Source organism: Harpia harpyja, chromosome 18 (assembly GCF_026419915.1).
Source record: "Harpia harpyja isolate bHarHar1 chromosome 18, bHarHar1 primary haplotype, whole genome shotgun sequence".
NCBI lineage: Eukaryota > Metazoa > Chordata > Aves > Accipitriformes > Accipitridae > Harpia > Harpia harpyja.
Genome location: NC_068957.1, coordinates 12,427,538 through 12,445,781, shown reverse-complemented (window position 1 = coordinate 12,445,781; position 18,244 = coordinate 12,427,538). Strand labels below are relative to the sequence as shown.

The following is an 18,244-nucleotide window of genomic DNA, read 5'->3' as shown; positions in this document are numbered from 1 at the left end:
CTATTTGCTTGCTTCCAGAAGTGGTCACCCTGTCTCACTCGTAAAGCTGAAATAACTCAGTCTGTATAACAGATCTGACCCCCTCAGTTACACTCCCAGTGAATTCTGCAGAGTTATGATCAAAAAGGCATCACATTTACACAGGAAACAAGGCTGTCTGCTGCTCTCCATGAAAGCATCAAGCCTGTCCCTCCCATCCTGGGGTGCCAAGGCATCTTTTCACAGGGGTTGGCTTATCACCCACCGCTGCTGCTCGAATCCCCTGAGACTGCCAGTGTTTGCTGTACAGACAGTTCCCAAGTTGCTGCTCCGTGAGCCACGGTGATTAATCACTACCTTCTCTCTGGTGTGATGGCACATCAGTGTCTACAACTGCATGTCCTCCAGCCAGACTAGAGAGAAGTCATCAAATCTGTAAACACAGATACACGTGTGGTAACACTTTCAGCTGTGCTCTTCCTCCTTTCTCCCCCCAACTTGGATATTTCAGCATAGGGGTAGGAAGAAGTTCAAAAGAATTTCAGGGGCTCTCTCAAGAGACAGCCGACAACGAAACCACTCACACATGATGAGAGACATCAGCATGGTCTACAATTACATGTACTTAATTTTTCAGCCCAGATGAAGTGAGATGATGCCTGTCAAATCCCTCAAAGAGACGGCCTGCTGCCCTGGCTCTCTTTCTTAGCAGGGCCAGGGGAGAGCTGATGCAATGAAGAGATTTATTCCCTGTCTCACACAGCATGCCGCAATACGCAGCTTTGTAACATGGCTGCATCCAGTGTCCTCTGCAGGAACCAGATGCAGGACCATGAAGTGACCCAGTTACCACTTGAGCATGGCTTGTCTAGGATTTATGGCACACTGTAATGCCTAGATGGATGTCTAATTCCTAGGTGATCCCTGGGGCACAAGCCACCCAGGGCAAAAACTCCTTGGGTTATGTAGGGAAGATCAGCTCAGTTCTTGGAAGAGAAATCCCTAAGCAGTCTCCAAATGCGCTATACACACGCTCATGGCTCTGACCCAGGTCTCAGCTCTCTCCATGCCTACGTAACATGTTGGCTATGGAGTTTGGATCAAGGCATAACTACTGCTGAAAGCAGAGGAGTCAGGCACATCTTATTCCTCCTTGCTTCCAAGTGAGCGGGCAGCCAGTGTCCCAGCACAGATCTGAGTGGCACACAGGGCATCTGCTTGTCCCTTCTGGGTGAGAAACTGCACTCCCTCCCTAGCACTTCCATGTGAATAATGGCACAGGGTAGCCCAGTTTTCTGGTCTGAACTCCCTGCACAGAGCATGCTACACTGCCTCTTTATCTCAACACGCAATGGATAAGGGGGCTCTAGGCATTCCTGGCGCAGTGAGTAAGTCCACGTGTTGCTGCAGAAGATGCTATAGGGATTTCACACCCTCCCACGCTGGAGAAAGGCATTTTCTCACATTTACCAAGAGTGGGGGATGCAGGTTAGAGCTCTATCCAGCAGAACAGCCTAGGAGAGATGCTGCTGTACCATTAGTGGAGCCAACAAACCCTGCTTTCCCACAGATCAGCTTTTCCTGCTTGTTCTTCAGATGCCTAACACCAGTTGATCCCATCCAGTTACCTCTCTCTACTTCAGGTCTTTTTCCACTCAGCTGCATAATTCCACAACTCTTGCAGGAACTTAAAATCCCTGAGATATCTACCTTCCTGTCAGGTTTTGTTTAGATCAGCCAACAGGCTCAAAAGTTTTTAGAAGACAAAAGGCAGAAAAAAAGATGTGATAAGCCTTACTCCATTAGGAGCCCAGGCAAAAAACTACCGCAAGACTCAACAGAACTATGCATTTGGCTCATGTAGTTTAACTTAGCTTTCCCTCATTGCCCCATGCAGGCATGCACATATACTTATTACTGCATTAAGTGACATAAAATACACATACAGAGGTTAGAATCAGGGTGTGGTGCAAGTTATTGATAAACATTAAGTCCAGTCGGAATAGAAGAGAGAGTCAGATAGAAGAGAAAGTCAGAAGCAGCAACTGCTAGAGGATGTGCAGTCATGGAGGCTTTACACACACCCCTCATTCTCACACATACAGACTACAAACAGAGACTACAAATTAGTGGCGCTATTTTTGCTACAGACAGAAAAGACAGAATGAACAAAGCTACTGTAGTTACTATTTTAAGGACTTAGGACACCCTCAGATGCTATGAAGACAGAGGAGGAATATGTATGTATGAGCTTGCTTTTAGAGGTTCTACAGTGCTTTGAGACCCTGTGGTAACAGAAGAGAGATGCTACATAAACATGTTTGTTATATATTATAAATACAATGAGAAAATGTGTGAATATAAATTAGCATGCATAATTTAACATATTCAGTATTAAAGTCTGTCCTTGATGGCTAAGCCAGAGGTGCTCGGGGAAGGGAATCCCTGCCAGTCCCAGTGGACAGGGGAAGAGCATTCAGACAACACCGTGTTGCCAGCTGGTACACGTGGCTGTGGCCCTAACGAAACCAAAGCCAAGAGAATTTTGCTGACCACAGTCCTGCAGGGTGCCTACATAGCTGTACACACCGGAGGGAGCAATGAGATGAGGGTAAAGATACCAGACTGGTACTTCAGCATTAGGCAAACCTCTCCATGTTACCAGCAAAACACCTGTGTTTCATTTTGGGCCTGCCTTCCTGACTTCACCTTCAGTTAATTTCCCTCTTTAGGGGTCAGTGATGATGTTCTTGTTGACCACATCAAGGAATTTTGGTGAACAGCACCCTCAAGGAAAGACTGCAGCAGGTCCTGTGCCCCAGTACTGTGGCTAAAGTTGCACATACACGGGAGGGATAAGGCACCAGAACAAAGCAGCCACTGAGCCGCTGCCTTTGCTGTATCCCCTCACACATGTATAACTTGGCTGGGAGAGTCAGTCATTAGACCAGGCTTATCCAGAAGCCGTGTGGACATGGTGCACCTCTGAAGCTTCTCCATCAGGGAGCTTGCAGACTGGCCCCAGCAGATTATCGCTTACTCCCTTTCCTAAAAACACTGAACCTTTTGTTAACTCATTTGCAGCAAGTCTTTCTTCAACAGAAATCATCACCTCCCAACAGGCCACTCACATGCTTGAAGAGGAGCTGCAAAAACGTCAGATCAGTGCCAGTAAAATCCTTAGCATTTGGAAAGCAACTACTGAGCTCTGTAATTCATCAGAGCTCAAGGCAGATCCCCAGGAAAAAGATAAGCACAAGGGTGCAATACAAAACTGCTGTTGCTAACCTGGTAATCATTGGTACATAGAAAACAACTGGAAAGATTGGAAAGCCAGAAAGCAAGCAGAGAAATGCAAGAAAAATCAAATGAGAAACACACTGCATTGCATTAATTTTATGTCATTGCAGAGGGGGAAAGAATAAACAAGATGTCTCAACCAAGTGCGTGAGGTTTGCAGGCTGAGCTCTGAGCTCCAACCCCACCATTGGTGCTAATCTGCACTATGGCACTGAGCATGCAATGCAGTTCTGCTGTTGCCTAAGTTTCCCCATCTGCCTTTTAGCCCCAGCGCTGCCTTCCCATGCCTCTGGCTATATTTTGTTCCAGGTTGCTCTGCAGGCTGAGGATTGCCAGACCGCATGACCGACTGTAGTGTGCAAAAAAGAAAAAAAAGAAAAAGAAAGTGGCTCCTGTGGCTTGCTGTATAGCTGAGAGGAAGAGCCCATTTAATTCTCAAGCCTGTCCCCTGAGGCCAATGCCAGGTAGTGAGACGAAGATACAAGAAAACCATGGCAGGGAGCAACACAGTCATTTGCACTCTGGTTCCCTTATCCGTTAGCTCCTGGCTAGCATTTCCTTCAGCAGAAGAACTTAATCATCTCCTACGACAGTGTGCCTCCGGTGACGCTTCTGGCATCCTTCACCACCACCCCCAGGGCAATGCAGACAAATGCTTTCCCTTCCTTATGCACCCCAACATGGTCTTTGCCTGTGTGACTGCTGAGCTGTGCGCGGAGCCAAGGTCTCCACTGAGCTGTCTCTCCCCCGTCATGCACGGGTCTCGGGCTGCATGGCCACTGCTCATTTAGTTTGCAGCAATGCCAATACATCGTACAAATAAACTTATTTAATTCACATTGCCTTGTGCTGGTCAATTTAGCATTTCCTCTAATGCTGGAGTCCTGTTGTACAGTACGGCAAGCTCTCCTCGCTGCCTGGGCTCACCTAGCTCCCTGTGTTACCTCTGCACACACTGCTGCCAACGCACCAAGAAATGCATTAGACAGCACGGATTGCGAGTCCACCTCTGCCACGCAGAAATAACTCCTCCTGTGTTTGCTGTCCAAGACTTGGAAGCAGAAATAGAGAGTCTCCAAAGTGCAAGATAAAACCCCAGACACACACCGTGCCCCTCCACCACCGTGCCTCCCAGGGAAGTCCCTGGCCAGCAAATGGGGCCAGCAAACCCCAGGAGTAGCAAGGTGATCCACACTCAGTGAGATGGGCTTATTTGTGCACTCAGGATGTTGTTTTATCCCCAAGTAAGCAAAACCCTTGTAAAGGAAATTCCCTTATGGCTCTAAATCTTCCCCTCCCCAGCACTGTTCAGACACCAGCGTTGTCTGTCCCGCACACAGGAAGGCTTTTTATCACAGTTACTCACAAAAATTCAGCAACAAATATCGCATTTTCAGTTCTACCCACTACACGAATTACGATATGCTGCATAATACTCCGATACTCCCATCACAGACAAGCAGAGGGCAGATGCCTCCAGATGTAATTTTTAATTTCCTTTGCTGGGGAGAATGTTTTCTTGTTTTAGCAATGTGCATTCAGAGCGTTCCAGTTCCCATGGCAACTCTCTGCTTCCACTGGAGATGTCATTTTTCATGCCATCCCTTCAGAATTAGACATGTCCTAGCAGAAGTTTTGAAGAAATGTCTCTCTTAAATATATATTTATTAGAGACAGTGCCTGTGAGTGTGCTTTATTGACACATTTCTTAGGCGACTCACAGCCTACAGAGGAGAAAGCTGTCTCCAGAAATATGCTGGCTGCCAATCTGCCTTTTCTCAGCTTCTGTTTTCAACCAGAACTCTCCTCTTTTTCTGCTTCACACATAATAGCCAGCACCTGCTCCGTTTTTTTTTGTTTTTTTTTTTACTCCTTTCTGTTCCCATCACTCTCCCCCATGCCCAGTCTTGGCCCAGCTCCCTGATAATGCAAGCGCAGCAGGGGAGTGCCCAAACAATTCAGCACACACTGAAAGTATCTGCACCCGTCCGCTGCCTGCTGGCACGGGCACTGCCTGGAGCCATCACGGTCCTCATTATACATTTGCATGCAGAGGAAAACCCAAAGTACTGCAAAATAGAGACCACTACAAGAGCCTCTCAGCCTCGGAGGGCAGCATGAGGAGCATCTGCACCATCTCTGCCCCCGGCTGCTCTCCCTATGCCATCTGGCCGTAGCCTGCTGGGCACCGCGTGCCCTCCGGGAAGCTGTGAGCACATCAGAGCACTGATCCTGCTCCCCAGTGCAGGAGCCTGTGCACGGGGCTCCCACACTGGCTGGGGGAAGGATTCGTGCCCCAGGTCTTGGTTATCTGGTGCCTCTCGGGCACCCCCGTTGCAGCGGTTCACAGCGTTTGCAGTACCTCTCTGGGCTCCACGGGTGTGGAGCTGAGGGATGCTGAGACAGACCCTCCTCCCTGCCTAACACACTGCCTTCCCTGCCACACCGAGGCACGCCACCCGCCTCTGCTCCCGTGCAGTCCTCGCCTAACCATCACACCCGAAAAACCCACGCCTCTGGCTCAGAAACCCCCTGCAGAGAAAGTGAGATGCAACATCCCACCCACAGCAGCTTCCAAAGATTTTTCACAAGACCCCCGGGGAAAGTTCCTATTTCAGGCTGTGCAGGCAGCCCCCAGCCCCACTGCCCTCCAGGGGCTGGGAGGCCCCCTCACCCCGCGGGGATCTCCAGGCTCCCTGGGTACCGCAGCGCCCACGACCCTCACTTGCATCCCGCTCAGCATCTCCCACCCGAGCTCCCGACAGCTCATCAGAAAGAGGCGGCACCAGCCCTGGCGGGGGTCCCGGTGGGAAACCACGCTACAGCTCTCTAATAGAGCTGTAACATTGCAGCTTTGAATTGCCTTCCTTCAGGAGACAAATCCAAGCAGGTAAATTGGTAGGAGCTGAGCGGATCCAGAGGCTGATGGAGCTAATCCCAGGCATGTTTAAATGCAAAGGCCCAGGGAGCCTCACTCAAACCTGACATGATCGCTGAAGCTCGTTGCTGTGCTTAATTCTCAGGCGCAGCCTGCTCAGAGGGGTGTGAAAAGCAGAAGAAAAGGCAGAGCACTGGGAGCAAAAGCCACACATCGGCTTCAAGGTCAGGACATCAGCCCTCAGCAAAACCATGCACCAGCCAAACAGCAGCAAAACAGCAGCTCCTGTTCACCCCATCGTGGAAACCACACGGATAAACGTTGCTGTTGTACCTCAGAGAAGTTTAGAAATATTTTCTTAGCCCAGCCTCCAGCAGGGACACATGGGCTCAGGGGACACTTCTTGCTGACTCCAGACTTCACATTAATTGTACCGTCCCACCAGCCATTAATCAAACGTCCTCCACTGGCATTTTTATTGAAAATCAATTTAATAAAGTAGGTGGGAGTCCACATGCTTCCGTAACATCAGATAAATATTCATGGGGGCTTGTGCTGCTTTAGCTAAATGAGTTTTTTAAATTTAACTGGTGCAATTTCCTTGTTCCTTAATATATAGCTTTCCTTGCCCTTGTTCAGGAATAGAGATGAGGTGGGACTCAGCCCTGCGCTGGCTCGCTCTCAGGCACACCAAGGAACAATCCTTTGCTATCAAGCCAACACCTTTTGGCAAGGATATTGTCATCCATAATAGGAAATACCAGTCTGCTGGGGTCAGCGTCACCTGGTGCGAATCCCCAGAGCCAAGGCTGAATTCAGAAGGGCCATTTGGAGCTGAAAACTCATTTCCAACCACTAAGAGCGTGGCCACCATTTCTACCTCTGTGGGTGTGCCATTTGATTTCTGCTTTTCCCTCCCTGTTTAAGCAGCTATTGTGCTCCAACAGCAAAAGCTAATGAAAGCCATCAGAAAACGCATTCCCCTGATGCTTACTGAAGGGGGTTAAAAGGCTTCCAGCTACCAAAATATACAACGCACCAGTGAAAGAACCGAAACACACCCACACAAAGCTTCAAAATTTGTGGGGCGCATGAGTCTTAGGAGAAGGGATGAGCGCCAAGCTCACCCTCACTGAGACAACATCCATCTGCAGCCCTGGCTGTGAGCATCAGCCCCGGGGAGGGCAGGTTAACCCCTCATTCCCCAAGGAGGCTGCAGAGCAGCCGTGACCAAGGCTCCGTACTGCAGTCCTCCTTCTCAAAGGCAGTTATTAGAGTCCAGATGGAAGAAAAGAAAAATCTGACACGTTGATCAAATTTAGTAGAAAGGCAGGATTCAGACAGTCCTTATCAGTGAGAGATTTTACAGCGTCTAACAGCTTCTTTGTTAACTGGAGCAGTGAAGAGCTGCAGCTTCCAAAAAGCGGCAATGCAAGGCAATTCAACCACTGCCAGGACTCTTGTCGTGTTATCCTAGCGATACCCTTTCTCTTGAAAGGCAGCGCTTTAGAAATCAAGCGCATCATCATTTTGCCTTTGTTATTAACGCAAACTGACTTGTTTTCATCATTACAGCCTCGACCTAATTCCCCGTGCACACTCTCCCTAGAGCGGCTCAGATCTCTGGACAGGATTTGCTTTCCCTGTGCTTTAATGACATGAAGGCTGTGACTAGCCCCGCCGACACACACAGATAGCCCGAGCCCAGGAACAGGGCGCGAGCAGCCCTCCCTGCCCTGGGCACTTCTGCGCATGAGCTACTGAGGGTCGCGTTTCCTATGCCCCAGCTCCAGGGTGGAGGCAGTATGAAGATAAATGGAGTCCATGAACTGCCACCATAATCATTTTCCCCTCGTCCCCCAGCAGGTACCGATGCAGCAGAGGTGGGCAATGCCCACTTTCTGATCCCATGAGATAGTCTAGTCACAGTTCCTCCCAAAACACAGCCCTGGCTGCAGGGAGAGTTCTCCTGCAAGCCTCTGAGCCTACCGATTTCTCCGATGTCCACCCTATTAAGATAGCAGTCCTGCTTCTGAGAGATCACCCTTGCTGGAGACAAACTGCCTGTCAGCAAACAGCATTAAATACAGGGTATCATATTCGACAGATAATGGCATGCTTTTAGTTTTTTCTCTCTTGGATGCAGGTCACACAACTACTGTCATCTCCAAACGCTGAAATCCTAGATGTGAAAAGGTAAAGCTTAATTGCCTTGAACAGCAACTCTTGTATTGACTCCAACATAAGGCCCATAAATATTAATACAGCTATATTTAGCCCCTTTCAATTATACATACAAAATTAAACATCTTTCTGGGAACAAATCAGTCCGGATAGGGTTTGGATTTTTTTCTTTTTCCCTTTTTAATGCGTTCTGCATCAAAATAACAATAATTCTAATAGAGCTAAGGCTTGAAAAAAAAAGAAAGTGGACGGAGGCAGAGGCTTAAAGATATTTTCACCTGGCTCAACCAACGTGCTCCACAGGTATTCAGAGGCACTTGCATACTCCTAAGCAAACCCTTGCTCCACCTGGTTCCCCTGTTATTTGTAAGATTCAGTCCCTTTTCTGGCTGCCAGCAAACTGGGACCCACTGAAGGTGTGTGCACAGAGTGGGGCACATGGGGGAACCAACCCAGCCTGGGACCTCAGGGTCCCAACATCACCACTCTGAGGGGAATGCTCGAGGAGGGACCCCCGCCCTGCGGGAAAGGAGAGGTCCCATCTGCAGCACAGCCATGCCCACACAATGCCTTCTGCAGTTAAAGACCTTCTCTTTTGTATAAAAATCACATCCACTTTCCTGATTTGCAAATTAATTATACGTCGCTTTCCTTGCCAAAGTGGACTTAATGGTATTAACATTACATGACAAAGAGAAGCTATCAGAAAGCTTCTCTCATAATGATGGCTAGATTGATCAGGAAACAAGAAAGGAGATTTCATGCTTTTGTTCTTTAACCCTTCCTCATGCAAGCAGACAGGGCCCTTTTCTAGGAAAAGGCTTTTTCAAATTCTCAGGCGAGACCAGGTGCATCTCTCCAAAGGGAATCTTTCAAGCACAAAAGCCTGTAATTCAATTCCCACATGTGCATAGACCCTTTACAGAAAACACAACTTGTGGAAAGAAGAGTTTGCACCTTCATTTTTTGCAGGACAGTGGCCTTAACTGGCTAAAATGACATTCACAGCTCTCCAGAAGACATGTCTTCAAGTGAGTAAGTAGGAATGCAGGACTGCAAAAAATCTGATCTGGCCTGTATGGATACAAACAACTTCCTCGACAAGAATTCAGATGGGTGCAGTAAGCCTTGTGCAGAGCCTCTGTAACCTTCCCCTTTGCAAATTGCTGTGGTTTTTTGTGTGGCTTTTTTTTTATGGTCATCAGATCCTTTCATTGACAAAGCTTCTTGTATCAGAACTGATCCTTCCAAAAAAGAGGCATCTAAAATGACTTTTGCAAGGTTGAAATAGTGTCTTGAATTTTCAGACACAATTTATTTCGCTCCAGTCATGAATCATTTCATCCACTGATTCAGTCTGAACTTGTCATCAATAGGATTTTCCAGTAGGTTTGGGGAAAAAAAAAAAAAACAACAAACAAATGAAAAGCTTTTTCCATGCCTGTTGTTCTCATCACTTTGGTTTGAATTATGTTCTTCCAGAAGGTAAAGTGAACGGGGTGTCCTTTTCTCACAATGCAAAATGCAGATTAAAAACTCTCTCTAGGCTATACTCTATGCTTACAATTGCCAGTACTCCACAAAGACATTTTTTTTAAAAAACATTAGCTGTATGTCCTTCAGAGGCAGATTTTTAAAGTAAGCTACAGGGCAGTACACATAGACAAAGAAATAATTACACAAAATTCCTGCCCCACCAGAGTCAGTGAGAGTTCTGCCATTTACTGCAACAGGGTGAGAATTTCACTCTGACTTTTAACAGTATTTGGTTAAGGGACCCTGCACAGTTTAGCCTCATAGTCTTGCAGCAACTCACTCCCCAAAGCCCCATGCATCTTCCAGAGCCTCATGAACACTCCAATATTCTTATTCAATCAAACAATAACCTTTAAATAAATGAAACGGCATTAACAAGCTAACAGGTCTGAATCAGCAGCATTAATCCCCCCACCTCAGGGGGCCCAGGTAGATGTGATTTGATTGCTTCTTCCAGATGGAACTGGGCTGAAATTCACCACCAACACGATCAATGACTTTGCCTCATCAGACATAATCAGTGCCTCTGTATACGCACACAAACTGCTGCAAACATTTTATCCTCTAGCTCAACAAATAAAATAACTGCTCTTTCCTCAATATTTGACCAGTTGTTTCACCACCAGCTTCCCAGAATAAACCAATTAAAGTTGTTTTTAAACTTTATAATACCTAATAAAAAAAATCTTATTTCACAATCCATATCAGAGACACATTATAAATCCTTTACATGGGACTAAACGAGTGGAAATTCTAATAAATGAGTAGCTGCCATAGTCCAACAGATCAATAAAGACATCCTTGCAAGCAGTTTATAGCCATCTCTAACATCATCTACTAATGTTCTTAAAACCATCTAACACATGTTCAACACACTTAAACATCAGCTCCCCCCTTCCAAAGTCATTATAAACAAATTGTGTCATACTGTCTCCAACACGCACCCACCAGCTTCCCCTTAGGCAGGGATCAGCTACCTAACATTCACACTGGTTTACTGCAGGTGTCTGATGTAGCATTGAAGCTCTGAGCTGTTACTCCAGTACATATCACTGGCATAAAAATTCCTGCAAATGGATTCACTTTCCTAGAAAAATTTCTCAACCTTTGGGAAAAATCTTACTTCTTGCCTACATGCGCAGATATATGGAGGGGTTAGCAGCTTGGGGCAGACTCCTCATTGGAACCACAAGCAGCAAATGAAGGCACCATCTAAAAAAAGGCATCCAAAGTAGCATGAGAAACACCTTCCCCTCTACAACCTCGGCAGCCTGGGGACTTGGTTGTGGCCCCTCTGGAGAGCCCAGGAACGCGCTGCCCAAGGACAGCCTCATCACAGGTCATCGACTTTGGCCACACGACTGCCCCACGGAGAGGGCGGCTGGGCAGGGACCCGCCGTGGTGGTCCACTCCCTCCCACGGCGCTGCAGAGGCACAGGCAGCTGCGAGATGCCCCCAAAGGACCCAGTGCTGACCTGAAGCCCAAGTGCCGTTTCACACAAAAAGCTATGAATCTCTTTTCACAATGGGTTTCTGACCCCTACGGAGTGTTTGTGATATCCCTGAAGCTTTGATACAGGCTTGTTGCCCTAAGCAAATTCATAAGTTATTTAAGAGAAGACTTTCACCCTTAGGCATAGCTGTCAAGCCCGTATTCCTCACTTGCCTTCTGATGTGTGCATGCCTTTTCACACAGAGCTCCCTCTCCCTGTACGCCATGGGTTTAAACAGCAGCACAACTGGGATTTCTGCATGAGAGAGGAGAGCATCGGGGCTGTGCAAATCCATGGCAAAGCTGCCTTTGGAGAGCTGCACCCAAAGGGAAGACAACCTTTTTTTAATTTGTTCATAGATCTTAACTTCAGAAGTTTGATGAGACAGAGCAGGGTCCCTGTTGCCCAGAAAGGTAAATAGGAGAAAACGCTGTTCAGGCAATGCCTCAGCTTCAAATTAAAACTCATCAAGGAATCTCAGACAAAGACAAAAATCTGAGATAAGACATGGATTTTTTCTAAGAAAGGATCAAATTCCTCCCTGGAGTAATCAATACAAAGCATGAAGTCAGATCAGAGAGAAGAGATGAGAAGTTGGGAGAGGTGGAACATTAAGACAGAAATACAGATTAAACACAGTCCTGAAACCCTGGAAATCATAACAAACCACAAAGGACCACTGAGTTTGTCATCTAATGTTTCTCTTGCACAAACAGTAGATCTAGATAATGTTTACGACAAGCTGCAGGCAGCTTCAGCACGCACAGGTGAGAAAACCTGCAGAAGAGCTCAAGGCCAGACTGAGTCTGGCCTCCCTGGGCACCTGAGGACCAGCTCTGCTGCAATGGGGAGTGGGACATACTGCAGCAGGACTCTGCCACCAGCACGCAGGTGTCCCCACAGCAACAGGCAGTACCCAATGCTCCTGCCAAGGGACCAAGAACAGACTTGCCTCCACCGCTCTGTCCACCACCGAGCACCTGAAAGTTGGGCTGCTGCATGCTGGGACTTTACAGGCACCCCAAGAGCTTGCAAGGGTCCCTTCCCCAGGGTTTTGCAACCTATCCGCAGAAAAAAAGGACAATTTCAACATTTCATCCAGATTTTAGGAAATAAAGGTTCTCTAAACTTCAACCTGGACAATTTAACAATTTCTACTACTATTATAAGTTACTCTCACTGCAAACAGATTTCTTCTTGGATCTTGCCAGGTAGATAAGCCCTCACTGTTTCAGCTTGAAGAGCACTGTACTTTTGAGAGAAGGTAATTCTATAATTTAATTATTCTGACTATTTCAGCCCCTCTGCCTTAATGCTCACATAATGACAGACAAGCCCTTACCTGCAGGAGGTCAGGACAAAATGACAGATGCACTGAGGTGTAACACACCAAGCATCTCACAGGAACGTCTCAACCTAAAAGGAGCTGCTCTGAACCTAAGTCCAAATCCTCTTGGCCATCAGCATTTGCATCAGTGAAATACAGGTGGCGAGACAGGGATACAGATGTTTCTCGCTTGCACAGAAGCCTTCCTGCCAACTACACCATCATTAAAAAAGCAGGAAGAAACACTGCACCGCAGAAAGAAGAGACAACAAAAACTCCAGCAGAAGTATGCTTCACTTACAAAAGAATAAAGGGAATACATCAGCAGGATAAATATTAACAGGTGACTATAGATCAAAACTGTTAGCAGGGCAGAGCTGACATAGTAAGGCCAGATAAAAGGCACCGTAGGCCCATGTTGGGCATCCCTGATTTGAGTCCTATTGCGAGCAGCAGAGCCTGACCTCACCAAAACGTGCTTGAGCCCAAGGGCGTCTGCACTGAGCCCAACACAGGCAGGGAGATGCTAACACCAAGCCACAAAGAGCTACCCAGTGGAGATGAGGAAGAGGAGGCAGCCACAACCCTGGGTTGCTTTCACTCTGCAGACATACCCAGTTGTGAAGGTACAAACTGGGGCTTCCCCTCTGCCTGGATGGGACCCACTTGCTGCAAACCCTGAGGACAAGGATTGGGCGGCCATGGCCTGTCCCCAAGGAAGAAGAAACCAAAGGGGCCAAGTCACTTGTTCTGCCTAGGGAATTGCATTACTTTAATCGAGTTGCCTGCATTTGCTGGTCCCAGTAAACCCCCTGCTCTGAAAACTTCAGTAGGCTCCTAACCCTCAACTGTCCAGAAACACGTCGTGCAGACACAGACCGGCAGGGTGCTTGCCAGCCACTGCTCCCTCAGTGGGGCTGAGTCAGCCATTTAGGGACTCCAGAGACACGTGGTAGAAGCTTTAAGGAAAGATTGTGAGTTACCTTGTAAGCGATGCTGCATCCGGGAGGGATAACACCGATTGATCCTAGCCTAGCTGCTTAACATGGTACAAATTACTTTTTAATTGCAGTTGGAGAAACTGGCTTATCTAGAAAGTTTACAGCCCATCTTTTAGAAAATTGAACAGGCTGCTCTCTCCTTCTCTTCCTTGAGGCAGAATCTTTTCCTCCTTGGCATCCCGTGGAAAAGGCCAACATTCTTCTGGAGCGCAGGCTTCCCCTGACCACCCAATACAGAGACTTTGTCCACCACTGCTCCAGATGCCCTCTGGGTTCCTCATCCTCACACCAAATAGCACCTCAGACACACCCCTGGCCCCCATGAAGCAGTCTCTGGCTGAGCTGGAAGAAATCCTTACCCTGTTTTGCAAACAGCTACGGAAAGGCCCCATGCACCTCCTCCCTGAGCAGCAAGTGTTCCCTGATAGCATTGTATTGCCAAAGCATGTTAAAAGGATTCTCGAGGCTGTAAGGCAGTAAAAGGCTGGGGCAAGTCTGGAAACCTCCCCTCCTGCACCTCCCCAGGGATTCACAAGATGGTTGTGTTTTGGTTGCAGCACAACGGACCCAAACTTCATCAGTTAGGAAATAAGGCTGCAGGAGGTACAGCTGCACAGGGACCATCACTGAAACTCAAACAACATGGTAACTGTGCTGGGCATCACACTGTCCATGTAAGGATTGCAGAACTTCAATCATTCTTCACAGTAAGCAGCACAAGGATATACAGGGTATTTTGTGCATCAGTCATTCTTGGAGGATCACTGATGGTCCCATTGCTCACATCCCACTCCTTGAGCATCCCTTCTTTTTGGGTACATGATGTCTCTCCCTTTGTCAGCCACTTCTACCTCTTTCTCCTGGCCACATCTCCTCTCTCTGACTCTTGCAAGCAAGGCAAGCTCCGGGTTCAAAACAGGCCTCTCTGCATGCCAGGTCTGCAGGGAGCCGCAGCAAAGAGAATTTGAGAACTATAAATAGATGCCCCTCATCACAGCCCTTGCAGGGCTGGGCAGAGGATCTGCATGATTGCACAGCTCCAGACCAGGAGTGGAGACCAGTACTGTCCACAGGAACTCTCTCGGTGGGAGATTTTCTTAGCCTACAAGGTTGGCCATGACAACAGATGTCTCCATCCCTTCAGGGTCCATTTCTGTTCCTCTTCTGACTTGATAACCAATCTGCCCTGTGTTTTCTCAGGGGAAACACAGGTTATCTGCTGACAGTTCTTTCCTCTCCTCAACCACTCTGAGTCCTAAAACATGATCTGTTTATACAGCTACCCCTTCCTCAAGCCCAGACTGTATTTCAGTGGTCATGGGGCCAAACAAAAGACTCAGCTCTGTCCCTAAGAGCAAGCCAGCCTCAGCTCACCTGGCAGAAAGAGGGAGTAACCTCCTGCCAGCCACAGAAGACTTCTCTGTGACACCAACGGCCGTGTCCCCAGTGCTACGGGGCATTGCTGCAGAAGGAGGGGTCTGACAGCCACCTTCCTCCCACAGCTTTCCTCTTCTAAGCTAGCCTAGAGCATGCTCGCAAACCTCTACTTGCCATCACGACTGCAAGGACCCCTCGCCAGAGAGGATGTCCTGAGCTGCCTCCTGGGCACGGGAGCAGCAGCAAGGCACAGGACCACCCTCGCCCGGAGCCTGGCTCTGCAGTACCGGGCACTGCCGAGCAGCCTCAGCACTGGTTTGCTTCAGTTTGTGTCTGCAGCATCCTGGTAGGAAGAGGAGCTCTGGCATGGGAGCTATTAGAGTGGGTGGCAGCAGATGGTGAAAACAGAGGGGATAAGAAAATAAATACAAAGAGGCTATCTTGAGGGGAGAAGTCGCCACATCAACACTCTGTTGATTACACAGTGTCTTTTCCCAAAGCCTAAACAAACATTGCTCGGTTCCCGGCGCACAAGGAAACGGCTCTGCCAAACATGGGGGACAGACACTCGGGCACATGCAGCACCGTGCAGCCCCGGGAGTGCTGCAGCCCTGCACCCCGCTCAGCCCTTCGTATCCCAACCCAGTGTTTTCAGGGGGATCTGCCTCATACAGAGCAGGGAAACCAAGGCCAGGAAGGGAACCTGTGTGTCCTGCTTCCTGGTTACCCACAATTTAGGCCGGTCCATCGTTCCATTAGCCTGTGCGTGGGCACAATACCACCACGTCTTCCCTTTCCATGGACACTAAAGCAGGACCACATGGTGCTAATAGATGCTTTTGCCTGACATCTTCAGAAAAGCAAGTGCAAGATATTCCCGAGGGAAACGGAGAGAGACAATGCTGGGTCTACAGGGACTGTTCAGTGCTGTCTCACAGGAAAACCAATGTACCTTGTAAGTCACTGAATCACCCAGCAGCACAGCTGCTAATGTGAAGCAAAGCAATCCCTTTCACAGATCTCACATAACATTGGACAGCAGGAGCCCATCTCTTGCTGATTATCACCCCAGGCCATTTGATTAACCCCTAAGTCTGGAGTCTGCAGCAGGACCATTTCTGCTTCTCTGGCCACCAGCAGCAGTGGGAAAGGTCTTTCCTTCTCATGCTCTTCCTGATAGCAGCCCTGATACAACTCCAAGGAATAAAAGCCTAGACTTGGGGAAAACAAGTCCCTCTAAAAGTGGAGAGAACCTGGCTCACCAGGCTGCACTATACACACACACACTGAGGACAACTCATTGGCAGCCAGGAGCCCCCAAAACCTGTAGCCCTTTTCAAAACCTCCCATCTGGGTCTGCAAGAGTGCTCCATGAGGGGAAATCAGAGGTGAAAGCAGTCTTTAAACATGCAATGTCTGGTTCAGGCAAAGGCAATTTATTATGTTAAGCACGTTATTAAAGGATCTAAAGCAAAAGAGCAGAGATGTTCCAAGAAAGGTTTTAACTTCCCCAGCAAGGGGCTCCTGGGAGTCCTCTTGTTAATACTTTGCACGGGGTTGTCTGCAACCGAGCCTACGGTGAACATAAATGCCCCCTCAGTCCCCTTTCAGAGCTCGTTTCAGTTAAATCAATACAGCCATCGGGGAGACTTGAGGAAGCAAAGCTATTAGTGGGAACGCAGTTAATTCTGGGGGAAAGAAACAAGCAACAAAAGCAATAAAACTGATGGATGGCTTATGCAGACACAGTAACCCTTTCCTGCCTGGGTCCTGCAGCATGGCAGCCCATTGGAGGTGAGGATGCTCACTGGAGAAACCCTTCTTCCCCAGATTTTGCATGATCTCTGCTTGGGATCAAAATACTCCTGGACAGGTGCAGGGCAGAGGGCCATGGCACAGAGGTGGACATGGAGCTGGGAAGAGACGACAAGGCTGCTCTGAGGAACAGAGGGTGCAATTCCAGGCTAGCACTGTATCACTGGAGCCCCCATCAGCACGCGAGAGCTCAGAAAGCTTGTTCCCAACCTCCTTTGGCAGCAGGACCTTCAGGGAATGGGGCAACATACGGTGACTCCAGCTTTGGGTGGGAATCATGGTCCAGCAGCACAGCTTTGCAGCCGAGCAGGAGTGACCCTTGGTGGCCCCTGTGGCACACAGTCGCTGGCACCTGAGAGGGGTCATTTTCTCTGCCACAGCAATGCCCCTTGGCAACAACGCACCAAGAAACCACGCAGGCTCATGTCTCCCTCGTCTCACCAAGAAACCTCACGTCTGTCTTCCCCACACATGTCCCCGTTGCTTCTGCCTCCTTACATCATGCTAAATGTATGCCATAAGCATTGGGAGGGAAGGTGACTACCATGGTTTTGCTTTCTAAAGCACCTTAAACATCTGTAGGTGCTTGGAGAGAAACTCAGCAGCAGTAGCTGTAATGGCAGTGGTGTTAAAAGCAGCTCAGGAGACAGCAGAGCCTGGCTGACTGCCTGGTGCCCAGACCGGCACACAGAGAAGAGCTTGCCAGGTGACAGCTACATAGGAAATAACTGAGATGTCAAGATAGAGGCTCTATAGGAAAGCCCATGGACTAAAAAGCAACACCAACACAAGTTGAAGGTCTTGCAAACTGGTAGTATCATCATTTCTGAAATGGTAATTCCTATAAAAGTAGCAGAAATAAGTTTAATCATATTTGCTCCATCTACAGGCCTATCAGTGTAATGTCATAGAAGACAACAGCAGTCAGAGACTTGCACCTCTCATCTCACAAAATATCAAACAACAAGATAGCACAGACTCAGAATGGGGAAACCAGCAGCAGACTGTCTCTGGTACTGAACCAGCTTCTCCTTCCAACAGCACCACAATTATTAAAAAGTCATCTGTGCAGCCTCTCATTTCTAAAACTACACAGCTGTGGAAAACATCACCTCTCCACCCAACTAACCTCCAAGTCCGGGCCTCAGGCGGTTGTCGTATCCATCCAACAGCCTGTCCAGGATGCGGGTGAAAATGGTGATGTTATCTTTGCTGTCATCGACGACATCTGAAACATGCTTCTGAGAAAGCCTGGCGCATGGGAAGAAAGAGGAAAAAACATCATCAGAAGAGAAACCTACTCTTTACATGCCCTGAACAGTTACTGGAAATGAAGGGATGTTGGTTCATGCTC

At 48.2% G+C, this 18,244-nt stretch overlaps 1 protein-coding gene across 2 annotated transcripts in view; it reads right to left on the bottom strand.

Moving 5' to 3' along the window:
* GABRA3 (gamma-aminobutyric acid type A receptor subunit alpha3) overlaps nt 1-18,244 on the bottom strand; it is a 77,218-nt gene that overhangs the window by 44,931 nt on the left and 14,043 nt on the right. For both annotated transcript variants that reach the window (XM_052813754.1, XM_052813753.1), the window contains exon 3: nt 18,020-18,141. In XM_052813754.1, the coding sequence (XP_052669714.1) occupies nt 18,020-18,141 (122 nt within the window). The remainder of the gene's footprint in view (nt 1-18,019; nt 18,142-18,244) is intronic.